This window comes from Salvelinus fontinalis, chromosome 9 (genome assembly GCF_029448725.1).
Source record: "Salvelinus fontinalis isolate EN_2023a chromosome 9, ASM2944872v1, whole genome shotgun sequence".
In the NCBI taxonomy this organism is placed as follows: Eukaryota; Metazoa; Chordata; class Actinopteri; order Salmoniformes; family Salmonidae; genus Salvelinus; species Salvelinus fontinalis.
This window is the reverse complement of record NC_074673.1, coordinates 32,289,643-32,317,525: the sequence shown is the minus strand read 5'-3', so window position 1 is coordinate 32,317,525 and position 27,883 is coordinate 32,289,643. Positions and strand designations below refer to the sequence as shown.

At 41.7% G+C, this 27,883-nt stretch overlaps 1 protein-coding gene across 1 annotated transcript in view; it reads right to left on the bottom strand.

Annotated features, from left to right (window-relative positions):
* Nucleotides 1–3,147: 3,147 nt before the first annotated feature.
* Nucleotides 3,148–27,883, bottom strand: part of LOC129862433 (peptidyl-prolyl cis-trans isomerase FKBP8-like) — a 56,224-nt gene continuing 31,488 nt past the window's right edge. Inside the window, exons 4-8 of the mRNA XM_055934118.1 lie at nt 17,484–17,701; nt 7,508–7,686; nt 7,209–7,286; nt 3,510–3,647; nt 3,148–3,400 (exon numbers count right to left, since the gene is read on the bottom strand). Of these exons, the coding sequence (XP_055790093.1) occupies nt 3,314–3,400; nt 3,510–3,647; nt 7,209–7,286; nt 7,508–7,686; nt 17,484–17,701 (700 nt within the window). The 3' untranslated portion in view covers nt 3,148–3,313. The remainder of the gene's footprint in view (nt 3,401–3,509; nt 3,648–7,208; nt 7,287–7,507; nt 7,687–17,483; nt 17,702–27,883) is intronic.

The following is a 27,883-nucleotide window of genomic DNA, read 5'->3' as shown; positions in this document are numbered from 1 at the left end:
ACCTGTATTGACCTTGCCTTCTGGATGATAGCGGGATGAACAGGCAGTGGCTCGGGTGGTTGTTGTCCTTGGTGGTCTTTTTGGCCTTCCTGTGACATCGGGTGCTGTAGGTGTCCTGGAAGGCAGGTAGTTTGCTTCTGGTGATGCGTCTGGAGAGCCCTGCAGTTCTGGGCGATACAGCCCGACAGGATGCTCTTAATTTTTCATCTGTAAAAGTTTGAGGGTTTCAGGTGCCAAGACAAATTTCTTCAGCCTCCTGTGTGGGTGGAGCATTTCAGTTTGTCAGTGATGTGTATGCTGAGGAACTTGAAGCTTTCCACCTTCTCTACTGCGGTCCCGTCAATGTGGATCGGGGGGTGCTCCCTCTGCTGTTTCCTGAAGTCCACGATCATCTACTTTGTTTTGTTGATGTTGAGTGAGAGGTTATATTCCTGGCACCACACTCCCGGAGTACGTATACGTCTCCTTGTGATAATACTGCACTTCTCATGACATACATCTTGTTCTTGCCTTCTCAAGGGATGCCATTTAACCATCTGTCACAAATTCCGTACAATCAGCACAAACCCCTCGGGGCGTAGAGCTCAACAGCGCATCCCACTTTTAAAGCAGCTGCTTTGTCTTGATGTTCTTCTTTATCAAAAGCTACCGCAACGCTTTTCCATTTCAAACAAGCCCGCTCTTCCAACCACCATACACTGTCTCGCTGCAAAAGTAGCTCAAAAGCCAGTTTTAGAAGCTGAATTGCGTTATTGAAAATTAAAAATACTCTCAGAACAGTCTGCTACTCCGCGTCGCTGATTGGTCAGTTCACAGCGCTGCTAAAACCTAGTTTCTGATTGGTCACTTTGCGAGGTGCGCTTGGCTTTCAGTGTAGATTCAGTGTAGAATTTATAGCTACAGCAGTGGCGGTCAGTGCCGTTTAAGATGAGTGAGGACCATTTTTTTGTTATGAGCATGGCCTTATTTATATTACAGCATATTGGATGACTGTCATTCATATTTCATTCACCCAGTTCAATGTAACAGTGATAGGTTTAGGCTACTAAATGATACTCAAATTTTCCCTATACCCATCATGAGGTTGCTACAACCTAGCCCATGAATGACAGTTTATAATGTAGGTGCACACAGGTTGAGATCAGTGGTGATTTTACCATGTAAATCTTGGCGGGGCAAAAAAACTAGTGGGATGCATGCCAGCAAAGCCACTAAACAATACATTAATTGCACTATAACAGTGACAATTGGTGCCCACAAACTGTTAGGGCCTACATAGTCCTGTCCCAACAGCAGTCCCAACATCTTACCACCACTACACCTGGCTATCAGTTGAGCCTTCTATGGCAGCGAAAGAGTTAATTGAGCCTCATTTACTGCCTTTAAAAAAAACATAGCTGATATGGCTGACTTGCTTAAACAAATGTGGTTTCTAATGACAATTGAGATGTATAAACTATGCCATAAGGGGAGGACAAGCGGATAAGAGGCGATCCGTAATTTCGATTATGACATTAATATGCGAGTTAGGATGGACGTAGTCGGCAGCGTAGCCTAGTGGTTAGAGCGTTGGACTAGTAACCGGAAGGTTGCAAGTTCAAATCCCCGAGCTGACAAGGTACAAATCTGTCGTTCTGCCCCTGAACAGGCAGTTAACCCACTGTTCCTAGGCCGTCATTGAAAATAAGAATTTGTTCTTAACTGACTTGCCTAGTTAAATAAAGGTAAAAAAAAATAAAAATAAAATAAAATATATATAACTATTTGTTTAGCACTTTTGAAACTTACAGCGACAGAATTCAGAACATGGGCCGTTCTTACAGTGTTCTACCTGTACACCAAGTCAAAACCGTTGGTTACATAAAGGGGGCATTTAAGCAGACAATAAAAGCTCTTACAATATTCAATGATTACATTTCTCTAAAACAGGTTATAGGCTACATTTGCACCACCAAGTCAGAACAGTAGATGAAATTAAGAGAGATAAATGTACGAAATTATTTAGGTGAGGCACATGGGATACTAACATCTTACTACACAACATACTTAGTATTACTTTCTTAGCTACGGTATACATATCTCCCTGGCATATTACATAATTTATGCAGCAGCATACAATACATTTGGACTCCCCTTGTTGTGCTTTGTCCACTTGAACAGGAAGGTGGCGCGGCAGTCCTTCGTGGGCCAATTTTATCATCAAACTCTGTCATTCTTTGGATTCATGGGAACTCGGAAAAAAACAAGGTTGAATCAATCAAGTTTATTTTATATAGCCCTTCGTACATCAGCTAATATCTTGAAGTGCTGTACAGAGACCCAGCCTAAAACCCCAAACAGCTACAATGCAGGTGAAGAAGCACGGTGGCTAGGAATCATGATGACGTCATTAATCTTCAGGTCGTAGTTCTAGAAAGACGGTGGATTTACAATTCCGAGATTGACTGTTCAAAATGTATTTTCCCAGTCGGAGCTAATTTATTCCCGATTACCCAGTTGACTTGAACTCACTGAAGTCAAGTTTCCGCAGTTCCGAGTTAACAGTTGTTTTGAGCGCTGCACATATCATGCATCATTGACAGCATGGCCAATTTTGAATGTTCATCATTAACCCCTTAATCCCAGATTTGGGACCACATATCCACTCCACTGAACAGCAGGATAGTGATTGCTTTGCAGAGTTAGCCACTGTCACTGATTCCTTCCAAACCACACTTGTTTTGTGATTTCCAACTTGTGTAATGGTTGTGTAATGGTTGTGTAATGGTTGTGTAATGGTTGTGTAATGTCCAATGGCCGATGAGAACCGATACGTTCTATCTATAATTTCTCTTCATTATTTGTCCTTCATAAGTAATGACTGGAATATAGCTATTAAAGTATGCAGTTTAACTGATGTTGTTTCTGTATCAACAGACGGTACACTTTTATTTATTCGATTTTCCATTGACATAGATACAGTTTATTGGGACACATATATCCTGTTATTACAGAAGCCCCTCATTCATACAAGACATTGACCATGTGACTATTCCAGTCTGAGTTTTGTACTAAAATGGATTCCATCACAAAGCTGTTTTATAAAAAAAAATTAAAAAAAAGACATTGCATACATTCTTCGGAAGAAGTGCCATTAGTTTACTCTGTTACACTTAAATAAACACAATCTGTGGTGCAAATGTCGGTGCTGCTACAGTATGTCAGTGAACGTTGATACAGGTTTTTCCATAGTTCAGTGCAGTTTATTTATTATTCACAGCAGACACAAGTCAGTTTACTATTCATGAGCTGGACAGTTCCTTTGCAGAGGACGTCAGTTTCTTGCAGTCAGAACCACTGACGTCACTAAACTGCCCAAGGCCACCACCAGAGCACCAAGCAGGAACTTCCATGAAATTCCCTGAAACACCAAGTGACGCAATGTCAAAAAACAGTAAAATGTTTTTTTCCTACTTGTGAACTGAATTCAACTGAAACATTTCACTCAGGGAAAGTTCTCAGTGGCTTACAGGTGGCTTCTTGTTAGAAGGAGTCAGAAATGGGGCAATATTGTCTCCAAGGAGCTGGGCAGGTTTGGCTTGCCACTTCTGGGTGTTTTTGCCTCCTGATTGCCTTTTCACTAGCTTTGACAGCTCAACATGGATGGCCTGGGAAGGGAAAGAGACAGACTGTAGTCACTTACCTTTAACCTCACTGTGAAACAAAATTAATGATGGGGTGACAGGTGTGTATTCATAAAGGATCATCTTATACAATACAATTTAGAATTTTAGCTGTGAACTATGCTAGCTGGATTGTCATTGAGAATGAGGTTGTAGTATAGGAGTTGACCAGTAGATGGTAGCATAGATCATATTAAATGCAACAATCTCAGGCTCAAGCCATAGTTGGACTTGATCAGTTTGAATTAGATCCCCTAATGTTGACATTCTTGACACTTACATTTTGTTTATCTTTCTAGCATAAAATGTAATTGTCAACCAATATTATACAACAAAATAAATGTCAGTTTCTTGTTAAGCCCTCACCAAAGTTGTCTTTTAGATACATATTTTATTATTTAATTTTCCTTGTTTCAAGTCAACATCATAAACAAATTGTATATATGTAGATATAAGGTAACATAAAACATAACATGACCAACTAACACAAACAAAACAGTGATAGTAAACAAAAACACACAAAAAAACAAGATTTAAACATTCACTTTCAGTTCTCTGCTCTCTTACAATCTTCCATTACCCTTAACGATCTTTCTTTTCATTCAACCTGGAATCAGCTTTCATTACATGCCTTTATTCATTTGACTGTTGTGTGTGGCTGTAGTATATCAAATACAAAATACCCCTAATGGAGTATAGAGGAACAATAATACTATAGAAGAAAGAAGAGTCAAGTGGCCAGAGTTCAGTTGTATCAACAGAAGACCCATAGACTCACAGCATTTTTTATATTAACACTTCTCAGGGTATCTGCGAGATTAGGGTGAAGAGAGAATTTCAGCATGACAATGATCCAAAACACACCGCCCGGGCAACGAAGGAGTGGCTTCGTAAGAAGCATTTCAAGGTCCTGGAGTGGCCTAGCCAGTCTCCAGATCTTAACCCCATAGAAAATCTTTGGAGGGAGTTGAAAGTCCGTGTTGCTCAGCAACAGCCCCAAAACATCACTGCTCTAGAGGAGATCTGCATGGAGGAATGGGCCAAAATACCAGCAACAGTGTGTGAAAACCTTGTGAAGACTTACAGAAAATGTTTGACCTCTGTCATTGCCAACAAAGGGTATGTAACAAAGTATTAAACTTTTGTTATTAACCAAATACTTACTTTCCACCATAAATTGCAAATAAATTCATTAAAAATCCTACAATGTGATTTTCAGGAATTTTTTTTTCTCATTTTGTCTGTCATAGTTGAAGTGTACCTAATGATAAATTACAGGCCTCATCTTTTTAAGTGGGAGAACTTGCACAATTGGTGGCTGACTAAATCCTTTTTTGCCCCACTGTATTATATAGGTTCTCCTTTCTTGTTCCTAAATATAGCACACATTTTCTCCCGTGGCAGCACTTTAAAGATCTCACAGTACCACGGATTTATTGTGGGTGGCTGATCTTTTATCCAGTTAAGGAGAATGCATTTGTGGGCCGTAAAGAGTTAAGGAGATTGAGCTGTGCTAAGGTAAGTGAGGACCTGTTTCCGACGACACCCAGTACAAATAGCCATGAGTCCATTCTTATAGGACATCTGAACATGCCATCCAGCTCCATTTCTACATTTTCCCAGAAATCTTCCCATGTGGCCATGGGTGTCATTTTCCTGCTCACTCTTACAGCAGGTATCAGAGAATTCTGCATTCATTTTATTACATATAATGGGAGTCCTATGAACCCTTTGCATATTCGTATATTGCATCTCTTGCACCTTGTTGCAGGTGAACAGTCGGCTTGCCTTGAGCATAGTCTTTGTACAGTTTTGGATTTCTGAGCCTCTTCCCAGCTCCATTTCTCATACCCTAGTCAGGGTACTCGAGCTACTTGCAACATTTGTGTGTATAGCAGCATAAAAGTAGGAAATAAAGTGCTTAGGTCTTTCAGCTTTCTACAAGGGATTGTCAACTGGGGTTCATATTGGGTTCTGGGGGGAACACCATCTTAGATTCAATAAAATGTCTTACTTGCAGAAAATGTTTGTTGGATTTCCTGAAACGATAGCAATGGTTCAAAGTTGTCTTGTGTTTTATAGTTTACTTAGTTTCACATTTATTTGTATTTAGTAGGGTCTCGGTAGCCTAATTGTCATTGTTCATTCTAGTGATACTGAAATTACAGTACTGGTTAGATTTTTTTTATAGGACTTAAATTAATAATGAGATTTGATGACAAAGCTCTGGTCAAACAAAAGATTGTTCTTTCTTATCAAGATGATTGATTGATAATAATGGAATATTTCTGGTAGTCAGTGTCGATAGTGCAAAAAGGCTTTTATATGTAATTTGGACTCAGAATGTTTCTGCTTTTCAATTCCTTACCTACTCAGCTAAATGAGGTCTCTGGGGGTAAAGATGGTTTTATCCGCCATCAAGGCAAGGGTGTAATTACCAAGGCAGCAGATATTTTAGTTTTGTCTAGACAACAGTGTCTCACCACCACCAGTGCACACTTCAGGTCAAGCCAAATAGGGCGATGGCCACAGAAAAGCACATTCAGAGCATGGTTTAAAAACAAACACACAACACTCAGAATTATACAGACAAGGGCAAACATTTCTATATGGAAAAAAGTAACACTTGGAGTTTTTGGGGGGGCATAATGATATTATTACCTAACTGTAGGCCCTCATTGCAACTTTAGTCCTAATGGAGGACTTAAAATTGTTAAATTAATGAAAATGTTCATTTACTCTATTAGTGTGATATCAGTGTTTCCGGACAGCTCTGATATTTGTGACTGAGTAGAGAATTTTGCAGACAGCAATAGGAGCAAGACAGAACAGGTCTTCACTGTGGCTATAGAACTAAAACTACACAATGATCTTTGCAAAGTGTCTGCGCTCTAATACCTTTGGTTGACTTTTCTTTGCTAAACTATATTGTGCCCATGCTCAAAATCTGAGGTGAGTTTTCAGTCTGCAGTTTTTTCTGGTCATGGAAAAACATTTCATTCCACATGTTCTAGTCTAAACCAATACAGAGGCGAAATCTACCGTAATTGTTTTTGAAGCACACATCCATCATACGTTTTGGGGGAATTTTCCAAGACTGGGTCTTCATATTCTCAGTTTCTCAGCGTTTGTCATAGTAAACATGCTGTGTGACAAAGTAGAGTGACAACTGGGAATGTAGTTTCCAATTCAAGTCCACTACTTCAAGTGCTGTAAAATACAACACAACCCGATGCCCAACGGCTTCTTTTTTGGCATTACTTTGACTTTGGCAGTATTGGGCTATAGTACATACTAGTACATACTATGGCCCAATAACGTTGTTAACTAAGGGTGAACTGTGAGTCACACACTACTCCAGACATGATTTAAGAACTTGTTGAGTATTGTGATGGAAATAAAATGATACAATACATCTCTTGCCTAGTGTCAGCTGAGACAGTGTCTTGTGGGGGGTTGGATTTCACTAGCAGGTTAGAGGCTATGGAGAGGTGGAGGTGGTGAGAACCTAGAGATGTGCTCATTTAGATAGACAGACTATCTCACCTTGGTAGACGGCTCCAGTTTCAGAGCCTTCTTCAGTATCTCCATGGCCTCACCATACTCGCTCTTGTCTGACAGAAGCTGCAAACAGATTGCAATATCTCTGAACAGCTAAATCAACAGCATCCTTCAGTAGTATACTGTACATGTTTCAGTTGTACATTTTGATTTTCAGTAAATCTTTACACTCATCTAAAATATCTTAATAGGATTATGTAATACAATTATTCATTCCCCCAGGCACTGTAGACTAATGGAGGTGGATTGAAGGTGAGGTAATGTGATGTTAGTGTGTCCCTCACCTTTCCTGTCCTGAAGAGGGCTTTGACATTTTGTGGGTCCAGGGACAAAACATCCCGGCTGGTGTGTAGTGCGTCGTCGTACTGCTCCAGTTTCAGCTGAGCCGCTGCCAGGTTGTTGAGACACTTCACCCGGTAGTCCTGCACCTCCTCCCCCTCCACCAGCACAGCACTTCCACCATCTAGGGGAAACAGGCCACACAGCTTCTCACACCTGGGCTATTGTCATGTATATGTACTGGGAGTCCCAGTCTTTCTAGGTTTCAGGGAGAATTACATACTTACAACGGAACTGAACGGAGGAGAGACTGGGTATTTGATGTACTAAGGACATCTGTATATTTGTTTGCCACAGTTATTCAAATCCACTGTTAAAGGCCTAGTGCAGTCAAAAACGTGATGGTCCTGTATTTTATATACACTGAGTATACCAAACATTAGGAAAACCTTCCTAGTATTGAGTTGCAACCCCCCCTTTTGCCCTCAGAACAGCCTCAATTCGTCGGGCATGAACTCTACAAGGTATCAAATAAAATAAAATGTTATTGGTCACATACACATATTTAGCAGATATTATTGCGGGTGTAGTGAAATGCTTGAGAAAGTGTTCCACAGGGATCAAATCAAATGTATTTATCACATGCGATGAATACAACAGGTGTAGGTATACCTTACCGTGAAATGCATACTTACAAGCCCTTAACCAACAATGCAGTTTTAAGAAAAATAAGAGTGAAGAAAAAAGATTTACTAGACAAACTAAAGTAAAAAAAACAAACAGCTACAATAAATTAACAATAACAAGGCTACAGTTTTAGTCGGAAGTTTACATACACTTAGGTTGGAGTCATTAAAACTCATTTATCAAACACTCTACACATTTCTTGTTGACAAACTATAGTTTGGCAAGTTGGTTAGGACATTTACTTTGTGCATGATACAAGTACTTTTACCAACAATTGTTTACAGACAGATTATTTCACGTATAATTCACTGTATCACAATTCCAGTGGGTCAGAAGTTTACATACACTAAGTTGACTGTGACTTTAAACAGCTTAGAAAATTCCAGAAAATTATGTCATGGCTTTAGAAGCTTCTGATAGGCTAATTGACATAATTTGAGTCAATTGGAGGTGTACCTGTGGATGTATTTCAAGGCTTACCTTCAAACTCAGTGCCTCTTTGCTTGACAGCATGGGAAAATCAAAAGAAATCAGCCAAGACCTCAGAAAATAAATTGTAGACCTCCACAGGTCTGGTTCATCCTTGGGAGCAATTTCCAAATGCCTGAAGGTACCGCGTTCATCTGTACAAACAATAGTACGCAAGTATAAACACCATGGGACCACGCAGCCATCATACCGCTCAGGAAGGAGACATGTTCTGTCTCCTAGAGATGAACGTACTTGGGTGCGAAAAGAGAAAATCAATCCCACAACAACAGCAAAGGATCTTGTGAAGATGCTGGAGGAAACAGGTACAAAAGTATCTATATCTACATAGTAAAACGAATCCTATGTCGACATAACTTGAAAATCCGCTTTGCAACTGCACATGGGGACAAAGATCGTACTTTTTAGAGAAATGTCCTCTGGTCTGATGAAACAGAAATATAACTGTTTGGCCCTAATGACCATCGTTATGTTTGGAGGGAAAAGGGGAGGCTTGCAAGCCGAAGAACATCATCCCAACCGTGAGGCACGGGGGTGGCAGCATCATGAAATATGGGGGTGCTTTGCTGCAGGAGGGACTGGTGCACTTCACAAAATAGATGGCATCATGAGGGAGGAAATTATGTGGATATTTTGAAGCTTCATCTCAAGACATCAGTCAGGAAGTTAAAGCTTGGTCGCAAATGGGTCTTCAAAATGGACAATGACCCCAAGCATACTTCCAAAGTTTTGGCAAAACGACAACAAACTCAAGGTATTGGAGTGGCCATCACAAGACCGGACCTCAATCCTATAGAACATTTGTGGGCAGAACTGAAAAAGCGTGTGCAAGCAAGAAGGCCTACAAACCTGACTCAGTTACACCAGCTCTGTCAGGAGGAATGGGCAAACGTTCACCCAACTTATTGTGGGAAGCTTGTGGAAGGCTACACGAAACGTTTGACCCAAGTTAAACAATTTAAAGGCAATGCTACCAAATACTAATTGAGAGTATGTAAACTTCTGACCCACTGGGAATGTGATGAAAGAAATAAAAGCTGAAATAAATCATTCTCTCTATTATTATTCTGACATTTCACATTCTTAAAATAAAGTGGTGATCCTAACTGACCTAAGACAGGGAATTTTCACTAGGATTAAATGTCTGGAATTGTGAAAGCCAAATACATTTAAACTCAGGTTAAGGTATATGTAAACTTCCGACTTCAACTGTATATACAGGGGGTAATTAAGGTACATGTAGGTAGGGGTAAAGTGACTATGCATAGATAATAAACAACGTGTAGCAGCAGTGTAAAAAAAAAAGGGAGGGGGTCAATGCAAATAGCCATTTGCTTAGCTGTTCAGCAGTCTTATGGCTTGGGGGTAGAGGCTGTTCAGAAGCCTTTTAGACCTAGATTTGGCGCTCCAGTACCGCCTGCCGTGCGGAAGCAGAGAGAAAAGTCCATGACTAGGGTGGCTGGAGTCTTTGACAATTTTCAGGGCCTTCCTCTGACACCGCCTGGTATAGAGGTCCTGGATGGCAGGAAGCTTGGCCCCAGTGATGTACTGGGCTGTACGCACTACCCTCTGTAGCGCCTTGCGGTCAGAGGCCGAGCAGTTGCCATACTAGGCAGTGATGCACCCAGTCAGGATGCTCTCAATGGTGCAGCTGTAGAATATTTTGAGGATCTGAGGACCCATGCCAAATCTTTTCAGTCTCCTGGGGGAGAATAGGTGTTGTCGTGCCCTCTTCACGACTGTCTTGGTGTTTTTGCACCATTATAGTTTGTTGGTGATGTGGACACCAAGGAACATGAAGCGGGCAGATGTGTTGTTGTCTACCCTTTCCACCTGGGGACGGCCCATCAGGAAGTCCAGGATCCAGTTGCAGAGGGAGGTGTTTAGTCCCAGGGTCCTTAGCTTAGTGCTGAGCTTTAAAGTCTCTATGGTGTTGAACGCTGAGCTGTAGTCAATAAACAACATTCTCACGTAGGTGTTCCTTTTGTCCAGGTGGGAAAGGGCAGTGTTTGAGTGCAATAGAGATTGCGTAATTTGTGGATCTGTCGGGGCGGTATGCAAATTGCTGGCCCATGTTGACTCCAATACCTCCCACAGTTGTGTCAAGTTGGCTGGATGTCCTTTGGGTGGTATACCATTCTTGATAGACACAGGAAACTGTTGAGTGTGAAAAACCCAGCAGCATTGCAGTTCTTGACACAAATCGGTGCACTTGACACCTACTACCATACCCTGTTCAAAGGCAATTCAATATTTTGTCTTGCCCAATCACCCTCTGAATGGCACACATATGCATGATCTCAATTGTCTCAAGGTTTAAAAATCCTTCTTTAACCTGTCTCCTCCCCTTCATCTACACTGATTTGAAGTGGATTTAACAAGTGACATCAATAAGGGATCATAGCTTTCACCTGGATTCACCTGGTCAGTCTATATCATGTTCTTAAACCTAGTGTAGTGTTCATGTTTTTGTTATTCACCCAATGTTTGCGGGTCTGATGGACCCACGACATTATTGGGTTTTTAAAACAATACAGCCATAACAATTTACGTGAAAAATACTTAAAACTTAGATGTTGACATATCAATTACAAGCAATATAGACAGCATACATGGTTAATATTTGCCACCCGGGCCTCCCGGGTGCATCGCAGCGCCAACTGCGCCACCAGAAACTCTGGGTTCGTGCCCAGGCTCTGTTGCTGCCGGCCGCGACCGGGAGGTCCGTGGGGCGACGCACAATTGGCCTAGCGTTGTCCGGGTTAGGGAAGGTTTGGCCGGTAGGGATATCCTTGTCTCATCGCGCACCAGCGACTCCTGTGGTGGGCCGGGCGCAGTGCGAGCTAGCCAAGGGAGCCAGGTGCACGGTGTTTCCTCCGACACATTGGTGCAGCTGGCTTCCGGGTTGGAGGCGCGCTGTGTTAAGAAGCAGTGCGGCTTGGTTGGGTTGTGTTTCGGAGGACGCATGGCTTTCGACCTTCGTCTCTCCCGAGCCAGTACGGGAGTTGTAGCGATGAGACAAGATAGTAATTACTAACAATTGGATACCACGAAAATTGGGGAGAAAAGGGGGTAAAAAAATTGAAACATTTTTTTTTTGCCATTTACCTCTGCTAGATCACATTTATCAATAAAAGCGCTATTCGTTTGTTTTCATAAAATGTGATTTTTGAAAACAAAATTAAATTATAATCAAGAAATGGGTGGAATAAATCATGTTTATCTTGAAATAAATGAAACAAGGTTTTCATCACTATTGATGTTTATTGCTTTGAAGTGAACAATTTGGAAGGACAAATTTAAATACAGTATTTTATGGAAATGATAAATACACAAATGAAGTCCGGTCTACACACCACATGAGGGACAGAGGTTTACTGTGTGTGTGTGTGTGTTTCAAATGTATTTATTGCACTTGATGCATGTGTACTGTGTCTTCCTGTCCTTCTTGGGTCCTGCAATCTAGAATGATGAAAACACTTAGTTCAGGAATTTTACTGACATCTCACTCACTCACTCACATATATAGTTACAGTAGGCCAAGGTAGGAGAGTCGGACACACACATGCAACAACATCACTCACACTTCCGGTATTGGAGTTGTTGGTTCTGTGGGTCGGGTGGATGGGGGACCAACATCCTCCTCCTGAATCCTCCTCACGATGGCTGCAGAAGCTGGGATCCTTGGGATATGTTGCCTCCTCGGGATTTGAGGTCTTACCAATGCCTTGCCCAGCTCCTTGAGAAAGAGCTGTCTTCTCTGGAGCTTCCCTCTTTTCCAATCTGGGTTCAACGCCATCCAGATGACAAATGTGTTGTACGCTGAGATGTCCAAGATGTTGAAGAATATCACAAGTGGCCAGCGTAGGGTTCTTCTTTTGCATCTGTAGCCAGTCACCAGCTTCTCTAAATTGTCCACCCTTCCTTTTGTGGCATTGCAATCCATTATGATTTCAAATTTTTTAGGTTCCTTGCCACAGATTCTCCCATCCCTATGCAGCATACTCATGAGTACCACATTTTTCCCTTTCTTTGGCACATAAGACACTAGGTATGTGTAGGCAGTGAACACAAACTCTGAGGAATTCATAGACTTGTTCCATGTATTCAACAGCTGAGTTGGGAGCTATGGCTTGTTTTTTCGTACTGTTCTTACCATCGTCAGCTTCCTCTTGAGGAGCTCCTGTCCCAGTTTGTGCAAAGTAAAAAAGTTTTTGCATGTGATGTTGTGGACACGGAGTCCCTGTGTCATGTCCAGGACAACCCGCATCCCTTGGTTCTTCTCAGGTGCTCCTCCATCTGGCTTCCCTGTATACACTTGCAAGTTCCACCTATATGATGAAGCAGCATCACAGGCAGCCCATATCTTGATTCCATATTTTAGATGGTATGTACTGCCTGAAGGGGCAGAGGCCTCTAAATGGCATAAGCTGCTCATCAATAGTAACGTTGGGCCAGGGTTGTAAAACAGGGGAAGGCGGTCCACCCACTTGTCCCACACTGACCTGAGTGTAGCTAGCTTGTCTCTCTGTGGATAATCCTGCAAATTATGTGGAAGTTTTCCAGAGACATTGTTGCACTGAAAAGTTCTCTGCCAGTTTCTGCATGACACAGGGATTCTGTGGATTCCCCATTGGATCTGAAAACACCAGCAAGGATAAGAACCCCAAAGTATGGATGTAAATGAGTTCGGTCCATCTCCTTCCATCTCTCTCCAAAAACACGCCTTCCCTCCAAATTAGTCCAGTCCAGAATGATTTTCTGGATGGTGTCTGGGATGGACAGTTCAAAAGAAGACTTTATGTCCTGCACATGAGTAACCGCCATCCGCGTCGGCCCTGGTTGCATCCTTATCACATTGGCAGCCATGCGGGGTGGCTCATTCCTTGGGTAATTTCACCATTCAATTTTCACCATTCGACCTCAGCCAGCCACCATTCAATTTCACAATTTTTTGACATCCATATTTTCTCCTCCTGCAGGCTGCTGTTGAGCTGGTTGCTGACGGGCTGGTCCTGAGGCTGGCTGAGCTTCAATCTCATCCTCTTCTTCCAACTCACTGTCAGACTCTGAATTGACAGAGACATGATCCTCATATTCGGAAAATTCTTCATCTTCGAGAGTGGAAGACGCTCCTTCCACACTAGCTTCTCTCTCTGCAAAAATTATTTCTAAGACCCTCTGAGCAGAGATTATTTTTGCCTTCCTGATTGATTGTGGTAAGGAGCCACACATGCAAAGCTATTTATTTGTTGTGTCCCTCTCCCAATTTGCACCTGGCTGGAGTAGAGTGTAGGAAAATACAGCATTTCAATTTTTTTTTTACAATGTATCAAAATAATGTATTGAAATAATGTATTGTAATAACATTGTGCAGGTTCCCGCAAGACATTGTGTAGTTTCACACACTACAAAGGGTAAAGAGTGTGAGAAAAGCGTGAGACAGGCAGACAGGCAAGGAGACAGACCGGTTATTGGTGCTATGTTGAATCAGCAGGCCCAGGGAGGAGGAAGACAGAGTGAAGGCACACAGCAAACATTTTTGTTTAATTTTTACTTGTTTTCACCTACACACACAATTTTCCACACTTTTATTACGCTCGGGTCCAGTGTGTTTTCATTGAGGCCAATGACTCTCAGGTTGAATAAATTATTCATTGTATCATTTTTCTTTTAGTAAACATTGAAAATGGGTCCCACAGACCCGAACACCACACAAGGGTTAGTGTTTTGTATACTCAGTGTATATGTCTACACCATGAGTTTGGAATAATACTGTGAAAATTATGACAATGCCCTTTTAGTTTATGGGAGAGTGGGGTAAGTTGAACAACCCATTGTTTCCAGGAAACTATACACACAATTAATTAATAATACAAAAATAATAATAATAATAATTGGACCTAATATTTAGGAAGAGGATATCCTTTCTTGGAGTCTGAGAAACCTTATGGAAAAACTGGTAAGCAAATAACATTTTGACCAAGTCAAATTCATTTATTGTGTTAAGAGATTTAAGAGATTTGTATTTCATGATGCTTGTATCTAAACCAAAGTAGATATTTTTAAGATTGTTCTATACATAATTTGGGTTCTCTAAACACCGCATGAAAGTGTGTCCTTGTAGCTGTGTGGGCTAATATAATAAAAATGTTTGGCTTGGGGTAAGTTGAGCCAATGGCCATGGGGTACAGTGGCTTGCGAAAGTATTCACCCCCGTTGGCATTTTTCCTATTTTGTTGCCTTACAACCTAGAATTAAAATTTATTTTTTGGGGCGTTAATATCATTTAATTTACACAACATGCCTACCACTTTGAAGATGCAAAATATTTTTTCTCGTGAAACAAACAGAAAACTTGAACTTGCATAGCTATTCATCCCCCCCAAAGTCAATACTTTGTAGAGCCGCCTTTTACAGCAATTACAGCTGCAAGTCTCTTGGGGTATGTCTCTATAAGCTTGGCACATTTAGCCACTGTGATTTTTGCCCATTCTTCAAGGCAAAACTGCTCCAGCTCCTTCAAGTTGGATGGGTTCCACAGGTGTACAACAATCTTTAAGTCATATCACAGATTCTCAATTGGATTGAGGTCTGGGCTTTGACTAAGCCATTCCAAGATATTTAAATGAATCCCCTTAAACCATTCGAGGGTTGCTTTAGCAGTATGCTTAGGGTCATTGTCCTACTGGAATATCTGGAAGGTTCTTGAGGTTTCCCCTCAAGAATTTCCCTGTATTTAGTGCCATCCATCATTCCTCCAATTCTGACCAGTTTCCCAGTCCCTGCTGATGAAAAACATCCCCACAGCATCATGCTGCCACCACCATGCTTCACTGTGGGGATGGTATACTCTGGGTGATGAGAGGTGTTGCGTTTGCGCCAGAAATAGTGTTTTCCTTGATGGCCAAAAAGCGCAATTTTAGTCTCATCTGACCAGAGTACCTTCTTCCATATGTTTGGGGAGTCTTCCACATGTCTTTTGGCGAACACCAAATGTGTTTGCTTATTTTTTTCTTTAAGCAATGACTTTTTTTCTGGCCACTCTTCCATAAAGCCCAGCTCTGTGGAGTGTACGGCTTAAAGTGGTCCTATTGACAGATACTCCAGTCTCCGCTGTGGAGCTTTGCAGCTCCTTCAGGGTTATCTTTGGTCTCTTTGTTGCCTCTCCGATTAATTTCCTCCTTGCCTGGTCCTTGATTTTTGGTGGGCGGCCCTCTCGGCAGGTTTGTTGTGGTGCCATATTCTTTCCATTTTTTAATAATGGATTTAATGGTGCTCTGTGGGATGTTCCAAAGTTTCCGATATTTTTTATAACCCAACCCTGATCTGTACTTCTCCACAACTTTGTCCCTGAACTGTTTGGAGAGCTCCTTGGTCTTCATGGTGCCGCTTGCTTGTTGGCCCCCCTTGCTTAGTGGTGTTCCAGACTCTGGGGCCTTTCAGAACAGGTGTATATATATACTGTCATGTGACACTTATATTGCACACAGGGGGACTTTATTTAACTGATTATGTGACTTCTGAAGGTAATTGGTTGCACCAGATCTTGTTTAAGGGCTTCATAGCAAAGAGGGTGAATACATTTGCACGCACCACTTTTCCGTTTTTCATATTTTTGAATTTTGTTAAACAAATGATTTCTTCCATTTCCCTTCACCAATTTAAACTATTTTGTGTATATCCATTACATTAAATCCAAATAAAAATCAATTTAAATTACAGGTTGTAATGCAACAAAATAGGAAAAACGCCAAGGGGGATGAATACTTTTGTTAATTTCTTTAACATATTTTTTTTTATTTAACCTTTAATTAACTAGGCAAGTCAATAAAGAACAAATTCTTATTTACAATGACGGCCTACCATTAGTCTAAGATATTTGAGGGATTGTTGTTAGCAGAGCTATGTTAGGATCTAGATTAGGGGGATGGAGCAGCTATTCAAGGATTTACAGGATATTCTATAGACAGACCAGGTTGATTCATCTCGCTCAGATTCCAGGAGTGTGGTTATGCCATTGTGTATTCAAGTGTGAATGGTGACTAGAGACATAGTGTTTTGATGCAAGTTTTATTTATATGTTGCATTTATTTATCTGACAGAAACCATCCCAGCATGTGAACCTTTGCTTTACAAAAACACAATGCCTTATGCCAATACATTGTAGTGCAATGACTAACTGTGGTAATCCCAAGAGAAATGTATATATCTGTTGGGATGTGCAGTGATAATTCTAATGCAGATATTCAATGATGGAGTTATATGCCATCTATTGAATTTCTGAATATTCTTTAGCGTTATCTCACCCGCTCATCCGGCAAATTCACAGTCTTGTTGCATCGAATATATTCATTGCTTATTAAGTGCTGAGGAAAATGTAACCATTGGCACATCATCATTGATACATTTAGAGGCAGCCCATGCTCTTCTCCTCACTGACTCATTTCTGTCAAATGTCTCTCTTGGGTCCACCCTGCCTTTCCAGCAATTAAAATGATTAAGGACCTTGAATTAACATGAAAGTTTATTAGGTTTGATTACCATAAGAATTAACAATAACATTTCTCCTGACAGTCACCTCTGGTGGATGTGCCTCCACATTATGATAGTATGATTAGTGCTGAGATGGACTAGCAGTAAGCCATGAGGAGACTATCATGCAATTGGGTGCTGGAAATGTGGAAGCTGTATTTTTCTGAAGTGTGCTAGTTGTAAAAAATCTGTTTACTGCTGTGTGTGTGTGCGTGTGTGCATGTGTGCATGTGTATGTAGCAGGATGCACGTGATGAAGGAAGGGGCTACCTTTAGTGCGTGTAGTAAGGACGTCCAGAGCCATCCAGTAGGCCCTGGCAGCCATGCTGTACTCCTCCCTCTGGAAATGGAAGTTCCCCCGCTCTCGTTTCTGGTTGCCGATGCGTATACGGTCAGAGATGGGGAGAATCAGGAGGTCGGGCTTCTCTCTGATGTTCAGGAGTTGTAGCTGGTAGAGTATGGGGGCCCAGGCTGGAATATCAGGCTCCCTGACAAAAAACAAATACACACACATAAACAAACCTTCAATCACACTCAGACTGGAGCAATGTGGAGAGCCTCAGACAATAGGCATTGTCTAAATATCTTTGATTGTCACACATCCTTGTGTGTAAATATGCTGGGTCAGTGCATATAATAGCTCTTATGTTGATTGACAACATCACAAAAACGTTTGTTCTGAAGTCATTCTCCACGTGCCTTCATTTGCCAATATCACAACTAAGTTTTACGTTGTTTTGGTTACATCTTAATTGATTGGACTACATATTGATCGGTGACTTCACCTGCATTATATATTAGTAGACACCCAATTTCTGCTATCTGGTCAATAGGGAACTGGTACTGTTAAAATGTGATATATTCCTGTCTGTTGAAAAGTTAGTGGTCATGCACACATCCTTAAACAACTAAGGTATTTGGCTAATAAAGGATACTTGAAAAAGATAAGAGAGGTAGACACACTGAATATGCTCCAGTTTGTCACCTTTATTGGACAACGTTTTGATCCTCATGGATCTTCGTCAGGTCATATTGGATCGAAGTGTTGTCCAGTAAAGGTGGTAAATTTGGGAGCATATTCAGTGTGCGGGCCTCTGCGGACCTCTCTGCTTTTTCATATTCCTGTCCATTCACACTCGTTTTGGCAGCTGTTCTCTCCCAGGGCAGTGTTGCTACAGTGAATTAAAGTCTAATATGTAAGTCAGCATGAGTACTTGGGTTTGTGAACTTGTGAGGGTATTCCAATCCCTCAAAACAGGCAAGAAATGTAATCTGGTCCACCTGTGAGTTACACCTGTGAGATACTGATTGCTTCAGCTTACTCAAGATTCACTCAGAAGGAACGTTAATTTGGTTCTCCAGCTGATCATCTGGTCCCTGTGACCCCATAGCACACAATAGAGTATAATCATTAACTGGGTTACGGCTCTGATTCCGAAGTGTGCACACATGCATGACATGGGCTCTCTTAATTTGGTGATGTTTAGCAGAGGGAGCAGTAGGTTGAACTTAGTGGAACTTATTTTGGTGGAAAGCTCCACAATTCCCATACCATATGTGAACATCTAGAACAGGGGTGTCAAACATACGGCCCGCGGGCCGGAACTGGCCCCCAAGGAGGTTCGATCAGGCCCGCAGGATAATTTGAAAGTGGAAAAAATGCATAAAAGACATGGAATTAATATTTTTAATTCGCTGCAATTCATGGATTATCCGCTAAGGGGCGCACTCTTTCCATCAGAGTAGAAGACAAGCCGCATCACTGAGACAGACTGAAAACAGCAGACGGTATCAATGCGCCATCTGCTGCTTGTTACGACGTTGTTAATACCTTGGTCTCTACCTCTCCGCTACACCCTCATTAGCCAAAATGTCGTTATCCAAACGGAGAAAAGTAGATAAGGAGTGTAGAATTTTCAAAGAAAAATGGACCACGTCCTATTTATTTACAGAGATGCACAGAAAACCTTCGTGCTTGGTGTGTTTGCAACAAGTTTCGGTATTGAAGGAATATAATATTCGACGCCACTACGAGACTCATCACAGCGAAAAATATGACGGCTTGCAAGGACAATTGAGAAGAGATAAGATTAACGAATTGCTGGCGGGTCTGAGGAAACAGCAGTCAACTTTCATCCAGAGCCGAGAAGTCAGTGAAGCAGCGGTAAAAGCCAGCTACCTAATTGCTAGCGAAATAGCATTAGCATCGAAGCCGTATTCCGACGGTGACTTTGTTAAACGATGCATGATGAAGGCGGCTGAACTTGTATGTCCCGAGAAGCGACAAGCTTTTGCCAATATTAGACTGACGAGGAATACTATAGCAGAGAGGATTTCGGAACTATCGGCAGATTTAGACAGTCAATTGAAACAGAGAGTCAAGTCATTTATTGCATTTTCCGTGGCAATTGACGAGAGCACTGACATCACAGACGTGGCCCAACTGGCCATATTTATTCGAGGAGTTGATGAGACATTGACTGTTACTGAAGAGTTTCTTGAGTTGGTGCCAATGATGGACACCACAACAGCCGAGGACATTTTCGGCTCTGTCGTTGCTGCATTGGACAGAGTTGGAGTGGACTGGTCCCGCGCTGTCAGCCTGGCTACAGACGGCGCGCCATCCATGGTCGGAAAGAAAGCAGGTGTCGCGACAAAGTTCAAAGACAAAGTACAAGCCCTTAATGGAGGAGATCGTTTCTGGACATTTCACTGTATTTTGCACCAGGAGGCATTGTGTTGCAAGTCGCTGAAAATGGACCACGTCATGGAGGTGGTTGTTCGCACTGTAAATTTCATCCGGTCCAGAGGTCTGAACCATCGTCAGTTTGACAAACTTCTCAGCGACAGCAACATTACCCACAGCCTGCCATACCACACTGAAGTGAGATGGTTAAGCCGAGGCGCTGTGCTGAGGCATTTCTTTGATCTACGAGGGGAAATCGGACAGTTCATGGAGAAAAAAGGAAAACCGGTGTTGGAATTACAATCTCAGGAATGGCTACGGGACCTTGCATTCTTGGTTGATATTACTGAACACTTGAACAATCTGAACAAAATGTTGCAAGGCCGCAAAAAAGTTGTCACACAGTTTTCTGACAACATACATGCATTTAAGTTGAAGCTGACTTTGTGGGAGATGCAACTGGCAAATGGCAACCCTGCTCATTTCCCCTGTCTGAGAGATGTGTGTGTGACCAGACCTGATGCGGACATGAAACGGTACAAAGACAAAATTGCAGGACTACTGCGGGAGTTTGAGAAACGTTTTCAGGTATTTGGTGAACTTGAGACAGAATTTTCAGTTTTTCGCTCACCTTTCACAGTTAAAGCTTCTGATCTGCCGGTCGAAATTCAGCTAGAGATAATTGATTTGCAGTGTGATGCAGATTTGAAGGGCAAATTTGCCTCTGTAGGTCTGGACAGATTTTATCAGTATCTACTACCAGGGTACCCCAAATTAACAGCCCTGGCTGCTAAAATTTTGTGCATGTTTGGGACAACCTACCTTTGTGAACAAATTTTCTCAGTGATGAATATCAATAAAACAAAAATGCGTTCAAGGCTCACAAACAAGCACTTAAATGACATTCTGAAAGTGACAGCTAGTCAGGACATGACACCTGGTGTTGATGCACTTGTACAGGCCAAAAGATGCCAAGTTTCAGGAACAAATACAAGTCCAGACTAGACTAACACCTTTAAAATGCTGCCTTAGATACTGTTTGCATTGAAAGAATACAGCTCTGTGAAGATGAATCCTTACTGTGGTGATTTAAAAAATGTGCACTTTAATGTTAGTCAGCAGCTTCAAAACAAAAGTTGTGTGATGGAATTCTACTGTTCACACAACTCCATAAATTTTCAGTATGTATTGTATGTGTATGTATGTTTCATGTATGAAGTTTACAGATTTACAGGACAGGCGAACACTTTCTTCATTACACATTTAAAATCACTCTCCTTAGTTTGTAAGGTGTACGCAGGGATTACATTTAGATTTTATATGCGTATGTGTAAGTGGTTTAAAAATTCCTTTCTTTAAAAGTCTCATTTAATCTTAAAGTGCATTACTATATTTTTCAGTACCAATTAAAGTTTTGTGCCTTTGTACAATCAGTGGGATCAGTTGCAATGCATATTTGTGAATGATAAAAGTAAATTGCACATTTGTCTAAGGAAATATGAGGTGTTTCATGAAATGTTTTGTAAAAGGATAGTTCATTAAATTTCAATATTTTCCTAATGTTCTTGTGCTTCTTTACACCAAAACAAAGGAAAGACATGATATTTTGGTTATTTATAGCAGAGTATGGTATAATTTTAATGGTCCGGCCCACTTGACATCTCCCTAGGCCGTATGTGGCCCACGATGCGAAATGAGTTTGACACCCCTGATCTAGAAGGTACAGTGCACAGCCCTTGCTTAATTATAGTGCAAGTGGTAAACCCCCTCTCATTAGTATCCAGCATTCAATCTAAAGACATAATTATCAGGTGCCATTCTGATTCATTAGCTTCCTAAGTATGCCAAGGTCATACTGTATGCCAAAATAAATGAATAAAATTCACTTCACTTTTAAAAAATGGAAATAAAAAATGTAGGAGATCATATACGAAAATGCAGTTCAAAAAAAAAAAAAGTATTGGTCTGAAACTAAGCCTGATACTGATAAGTCCAGTTGTCATTGCTGCAAGGTGATCGCACTGTGGTGTGTCAGATCATGAATTATTCAAACAGGTTGTGTCAATTACACAATGTATGTCTGTCTAACAGAATTAGTATAGCTCCAGTCACTGTGTGGCTGTATCAGGAGGTGGAATCGGGTTACCTTTTCACCTCTCCACCCAAGGGACTACATCCTGTGTTATGTGATGCAGGAGCATGTAGCAGATGAGCTACAGTATGGCCTTGGAAACATGAGATGGATCTCTTTGCTTGGGACTGGAGGAAGTAGGGGCTTTGGATGAGTAGACAAAAAAATAACTAGCTTTGTTTAGATTTCAGACTCCACCATTAGTGATGCTGACCCTTTTCAATGTGACTAGCTCGTAGACAGTGGAGGCTCCTCAGAGAAGGAAGTGGACGACCACCCTCCTCACTGAATTTCATAAAAATTTAAATTGTAAAACATTAATAGATAAAACTATACTAAATATAATCACCTCACCAAATAATTGATTAAAACACACTATTTTGCAAAGAAGGTCTACAGTAGCCTTAACAGCACTCTGTAGGGGAGCACCATGGTGTAGCCGGAGGACAGCTAGTTTCCATCCTCCTCTGGGTACATTGACTTCAATACAAAACCTAGGAGGCTCATGTTCCTCAACCCCTTCCATAAACTTACACAGTAATTATGACAACTTCCGGAGGACGTCATCCAACCTATCAGAGCTTTTGCAGCATGAACTGACATGTTGCCACCCAATCAAAGGATCAGAGAATGAATCTAGTGCTGAAAGCATAAACTACAGCTAGCTAGCACTGCAGTGCATAAAATGTGGTGAGTAGTTGACTATAAGAGAGAGAAAGACAGAACAGTTTTGATAAAATGTATTTATTTCAAAATGAAGGAGAAGCAAGAGAGAAATAGAGAGAGTGCCATTTTTTTCACTTACTTAGCTAGCAAATGCAGCTAGCTAGTTTAGCCTACTGAAACACCCTGCTCAAACAGAGGGATGCTATGCTAGCTAGCTGGCTATGACTTTCCAACACAACACTGGAACTCTTCCAAGTCAAGGTTGTCACGTTCCTGACCTATTTCTGTTAGTTTGTTGCATGTGTTAGTTGGTCAGGACGTGAGTTTGGGTGGGCATTCTATGTTGTCTGTTTCTATGTTGGTTTAAGGGTTGCCTTGTATGGCTCTCAATTTGAGGCAGGTGTTTGGCGTTCCTCTAATTGAGAGTCATATTTAGGTAGGTTGTTTCACAGTGTTCCTTGTGGGTGGTTGTCTCCTGTGTCAGTGTTTGTCGCACCATACGGGACTGTTCGGTTTGTTTTGTACATCGTTCTTTTTGTGTAGTCTATGTTTCCCTGTTCGTGCGTTCTTCGTGTTTTATGTAAGTTCGTATGGTTCAGGTCAGTCTTCATCGTTTTGTTATTTTGTTAGTTAATTCAAGTATAGTTCATTTTCTGTCTTCGTTGTTTTTGTCGTGTCTTTATTAAATCATGTAATTTCACAACGCTGCGCCTTGGTTCAATCACTACTCCTCCTCTTCGGACGAAGAGGAGGAGGACTACCGTTACAAAGGTAAGCTTTTCGTTTGACTAATTTATTGCCACCGGGGCCCGCCGGAGTAACTGCTTACTGACTCTCTTTTGCTACTGTTGGACTAATGATTACACCCAATATCAGCTAAAGGCAACAGTCCGAGGCGGTATTGAATGTCACTGTCTGTCCATGTATCACTGTCTGTCACCTCAAATTAGTCTCTCGACCTGTGTGCACCTACTGTACATTTTAAACGTTCATTCATATGCCAGGTTGTAGCAACCTCATGATGGGTATAGGTAAAATTTGTGTATCATGTAGTAGTCTAAACATATCAATGTTACATTGAACAGGGTGAATGGAATAATGAATGACAGTCATCCAATATGCTGTAATAGAAAATAATTGTCCTCCCTCATCTTAAATGGAACTGACCGCTACTGCTCGTAGAATATTCAGATTTAGTAGCTGAATTTGATTACAGCCATGCTTACTGTAGGTGAACCCACAGAGCCTAGGTCCATGCAATATTTATCGGACAAGACCCTTCGAAGAGTTAATCTCCCTTTCGGTGTCTTGGGCAAGTGTCCATGAGCACAGATGTGAGATGGAATGTATTCACAAAGTGAATGTGTTTATGTTCTGCCTGTGGTTTTGAAACATTCAAAGTTAATTGGGCTATTACTGGAAACTGTAATAAATCCCAAATGGCTTTGATAGGTTGGATATACTGTATTGTTGTTTGTTCTTTTTGTTGCGTACAACAGAGGAAGTATCCTTTCATGATCTGCCATCAATCTGTCCATCACCTTTCTTGACATGTCCTCACAGGCATTATATTTATTTAATGGAAATGTGAATAGTTGATTTATTTTAAAACAGCACAACAACTCATGTCATTGCATTCCACCTTCATATGGGATTTTGTTCTCATTCTGGTCCCACATTCCATGTAAATCCATTGACCAGGATATATGACAATCACTGAGAATGTATAAATAGACAAACTAGAATAGTGATTTGATTCTCTTTGCTGTGTAGTTTTCCCTTTCTGCTCTTATCTCACTACATTTCACAATAGTCCAAAGGCTAGCCTGCATTATAGGCCGTTCAATACACTACCATTATTGAAAAACAAACATAGCTACTCAAACTGGCTGGCTGGAGGCTAAGACAAGCAGGTCACTGTGCCAAAGGGGTCCAGTTAGGGTAAATTCACTGGTTGAGAAACTTGCTAAAGGTGGTTGTCTGTAAATTGTAATAGAGGATAGTGTACTCGTGAATTCAGAAAAAAAGAAAAATTGGCCTGTTTAACAACATGTCCCCTTTGTTACTGTGGCCTTTGTGCATCTTTGTTTTAGAGAATTTCACAGCAACTGTTTCCTTTCCATTTTAATTTTGTTTCGTAGGGAAGCTAGGAACTATCTTTTGTACTGCTATCAAAATTGTATCACAGGGTCTCCCGAGTGGCACAGTAGTCTAAGTCACTGCAACACAGCGCTAGAGGCGTCACTACAGGTTGTGTCGCAGCCGGCCGTGACCGGGAGAACCATGAGGCGGCTCACAATTGGCCCAGCGTCGTCCAGGTTAGGAGAGGGTTTGGCTGGCTGGGATGTTCTTGTCCCATCGCTCTCTAGCGACTCCTTGTGGCGGGCCAGGGCGCATGCACGCTGACTTCGGTCACCAGCTGTACGGTTTCCTCCGACACATTGGGGCGTCTGGCTCCCGGGTTAAGCGAGCAGTGTGTCAAGAAGCAGTGCTGCTTGACAGGATCGCGTTTCGGAGTAGGCATGGCTCTCGATCTTCGCCTCTCCCGAGTCTGTACGGGAGTTGCAGCGATGGGACAAGATTGTAACTACCAATTGGATATCACAAAATAGGGGAGAAAAATGGGGGTAAAAAGTTAACAAAAATATAAATAAAATAAAGTGTATCATAGGCCTAAAATCAATGAGCCCTGTCAGTCATGTCAGGAGAAAGCTGCATTGTTACTTCTTATTACACTGGGTGTAAAGAATGTAGCTAGCTAGCTACTGCAGCAGCCTGTCAGTCCTGTGTATAGATAAGTAGAACACTTGATATCTGAACTGGTAATGAAGCTCACACAGTGCATTAAGGGAGACATCTGTTTTATCTTGGTGGGATCAAGATCAATAGCCTTTAAACAATCCAATACAAACAATCTAATCACAACACCATGATCAGCAGGTCAGTGTCAGCCACAGCACAGCCTTGTTACTTCTCTGCTGATATTTGGAGAGGAAGTAAGTCATAGCAGGTCATGGAGGGTTTTACAGGATCACACAAAGGCACAAGGAGAGTGACTTTAATTGAGTCTGAACTGTGAGTCATTGGAAATAATAAATAATACCTCCCCTGCCATCGTGATCCTGGAGTAGGTGACTGCATTTCATTGTTTCCGGAGAGGGACAGCTAATACGACCACTTTGCTGGAGGATGAGTAATGTTTTATCAAAGCAGGTAGTTGCCTCTCATCAGCCTCACGATGAGGATGCAAACCCAGATGACATCCCTAACACATGTAACCAAATACAGGCATGCACTACTCACCCACTGTAACCTACACACATGCATGCACACTTGCATCCGTTGCAAGGTATTTGGGTCTGAAATTGAAGCCATATGCTGTTTCAAAAAGGTTTCTCAGAAAAAGGGTTATCATCCTCGTGCAGGATTCAACAGGTGACCTTTGGAACAAAATATAATTAAACACAGTTGCAAAAGGTTTTCCTCTTAAAGGTGTGATCACTACCATTCACTTGGTGGTGCAGAATTAAGGCAGATCTGTACAGTGTGCTTCTTAAACATATGTAGCTACAAGGCACTACCTATTGTGTAGCCTACAGAGAGCTAAAGTTCCATCAACCTAATTTTTTATCACCCCAAAATATGAAGGGCTGTGAACTGCACCTACTATCTTCAAAAAACAAACAGGCAGTGCCAGAGACTTGTCAGATGTAATTTGAGATCCCAACATGGTTAAATCTCCACTGGGTTAACAGTGTCCCACAGGGCACTAGTGATTTGCCCTGTAGCCGGCTCAGTGAATGAGCCCCCAGGGCCTGATTAGTACAAGACAGGAAACACAGGCTGGTCAGTGGAACAAACTCATCTGAACGAACCCAGGCTGTGGCCTCCTAATGAAATCTGAACCTGGAACCTACTGGGGTGAAGGCAACTCTACACACTCCTTTGAGGCTAGGCTTAGCAGAGCCTGGCACACAACCGATCGCTGTTGTAGCCTGAAGATGCCATTAGATTCTCTCACACATATACTGAAATTGTTTTAAAGTCCAAAGCCCAGCAAAGTAAGCCACACACCCACAGTTAGCCACAACAAGAGTATATGCGTAGTTGAGAGTTTGTTAGGGGTTGTTATTGGCAGAGTCCAGAGAAACTAGGGTATATAGCCTACATAACCTTTCTACAGGCTGATTGGAGTTGTTAAGCCTTGAGATGTGATGGGGTCATAAAGAGCCAAGCAGCAAAGAAGAAAACAGTAACTTAAGCCCTAGAAAAGTTTTACTCGTCAGGTAAAGTTAACCTTTAGGACTGACCCTATTCTGCCGGTCAACATCTGAACCGACACTGACTGACCTGAGTGAGGGTGGGGTAGAAATGATAAGAGACGTTGGCAAAATATTTAGCTGAAGCAGCAAGTCTGCTAGTGGTACTGAGAGACGGAGAAGGGTTGTGTCACGGCCGATGCTGGAAGAAGCGGACCAAGGTGCAGCGTGGTGAGCGTACGTTACTTTTATTTGAATGACGCCAACAAAAACAATAAACAATACAAAAACAACCGTGATAGTGCCACAAACAAAGACAACTCCCCACAAAGAAAGGAGGGAAAAGGGATACCTAAGTATGGTTCCCAATCAGAGACAACGATAGACAGCTGTCCCCGATTGAGAACCATACCCGGTCAAAACATAGAAAACAAAAACATAGAATGCCCACCCCAAATCACACCCTGACCGAACCAAATAGAGACATAAAAAGGCTCTCTAAGGTCAGGGTGTGACAGGTTGAGGGAGTCACATTGACAGGCTCATCTGGCCTGGGGCTGTTCAGGCATTTTCTCTCTCTACATTAAAGTAAGGAGAGGCAATATTTACAATAAACACTCAGCATGTTTTCTTATAACACGTGCAGTAGTATAAGTGATGTGTACTGATAATCAAGGCAGAGTAATGTTTTCATATACAGTAGTCACGTCACTAGAATGTGTGTAATCCCTGCCATGCCATACTGTGTGTTTGGATAATGGTCCTCACTTATGAAGGCTTTGTTTTGATTTCCTCTCTCCCCATGTCTTCTCTATGGGATGCATGCATCCATGACTGATCCGTTTGACTCAGAGAGCTGCAATGCGAATTTAATTAATGTAATTTAATGTTTATAGCTCTTAATGCAGCTGACTCATTATGTTATCTG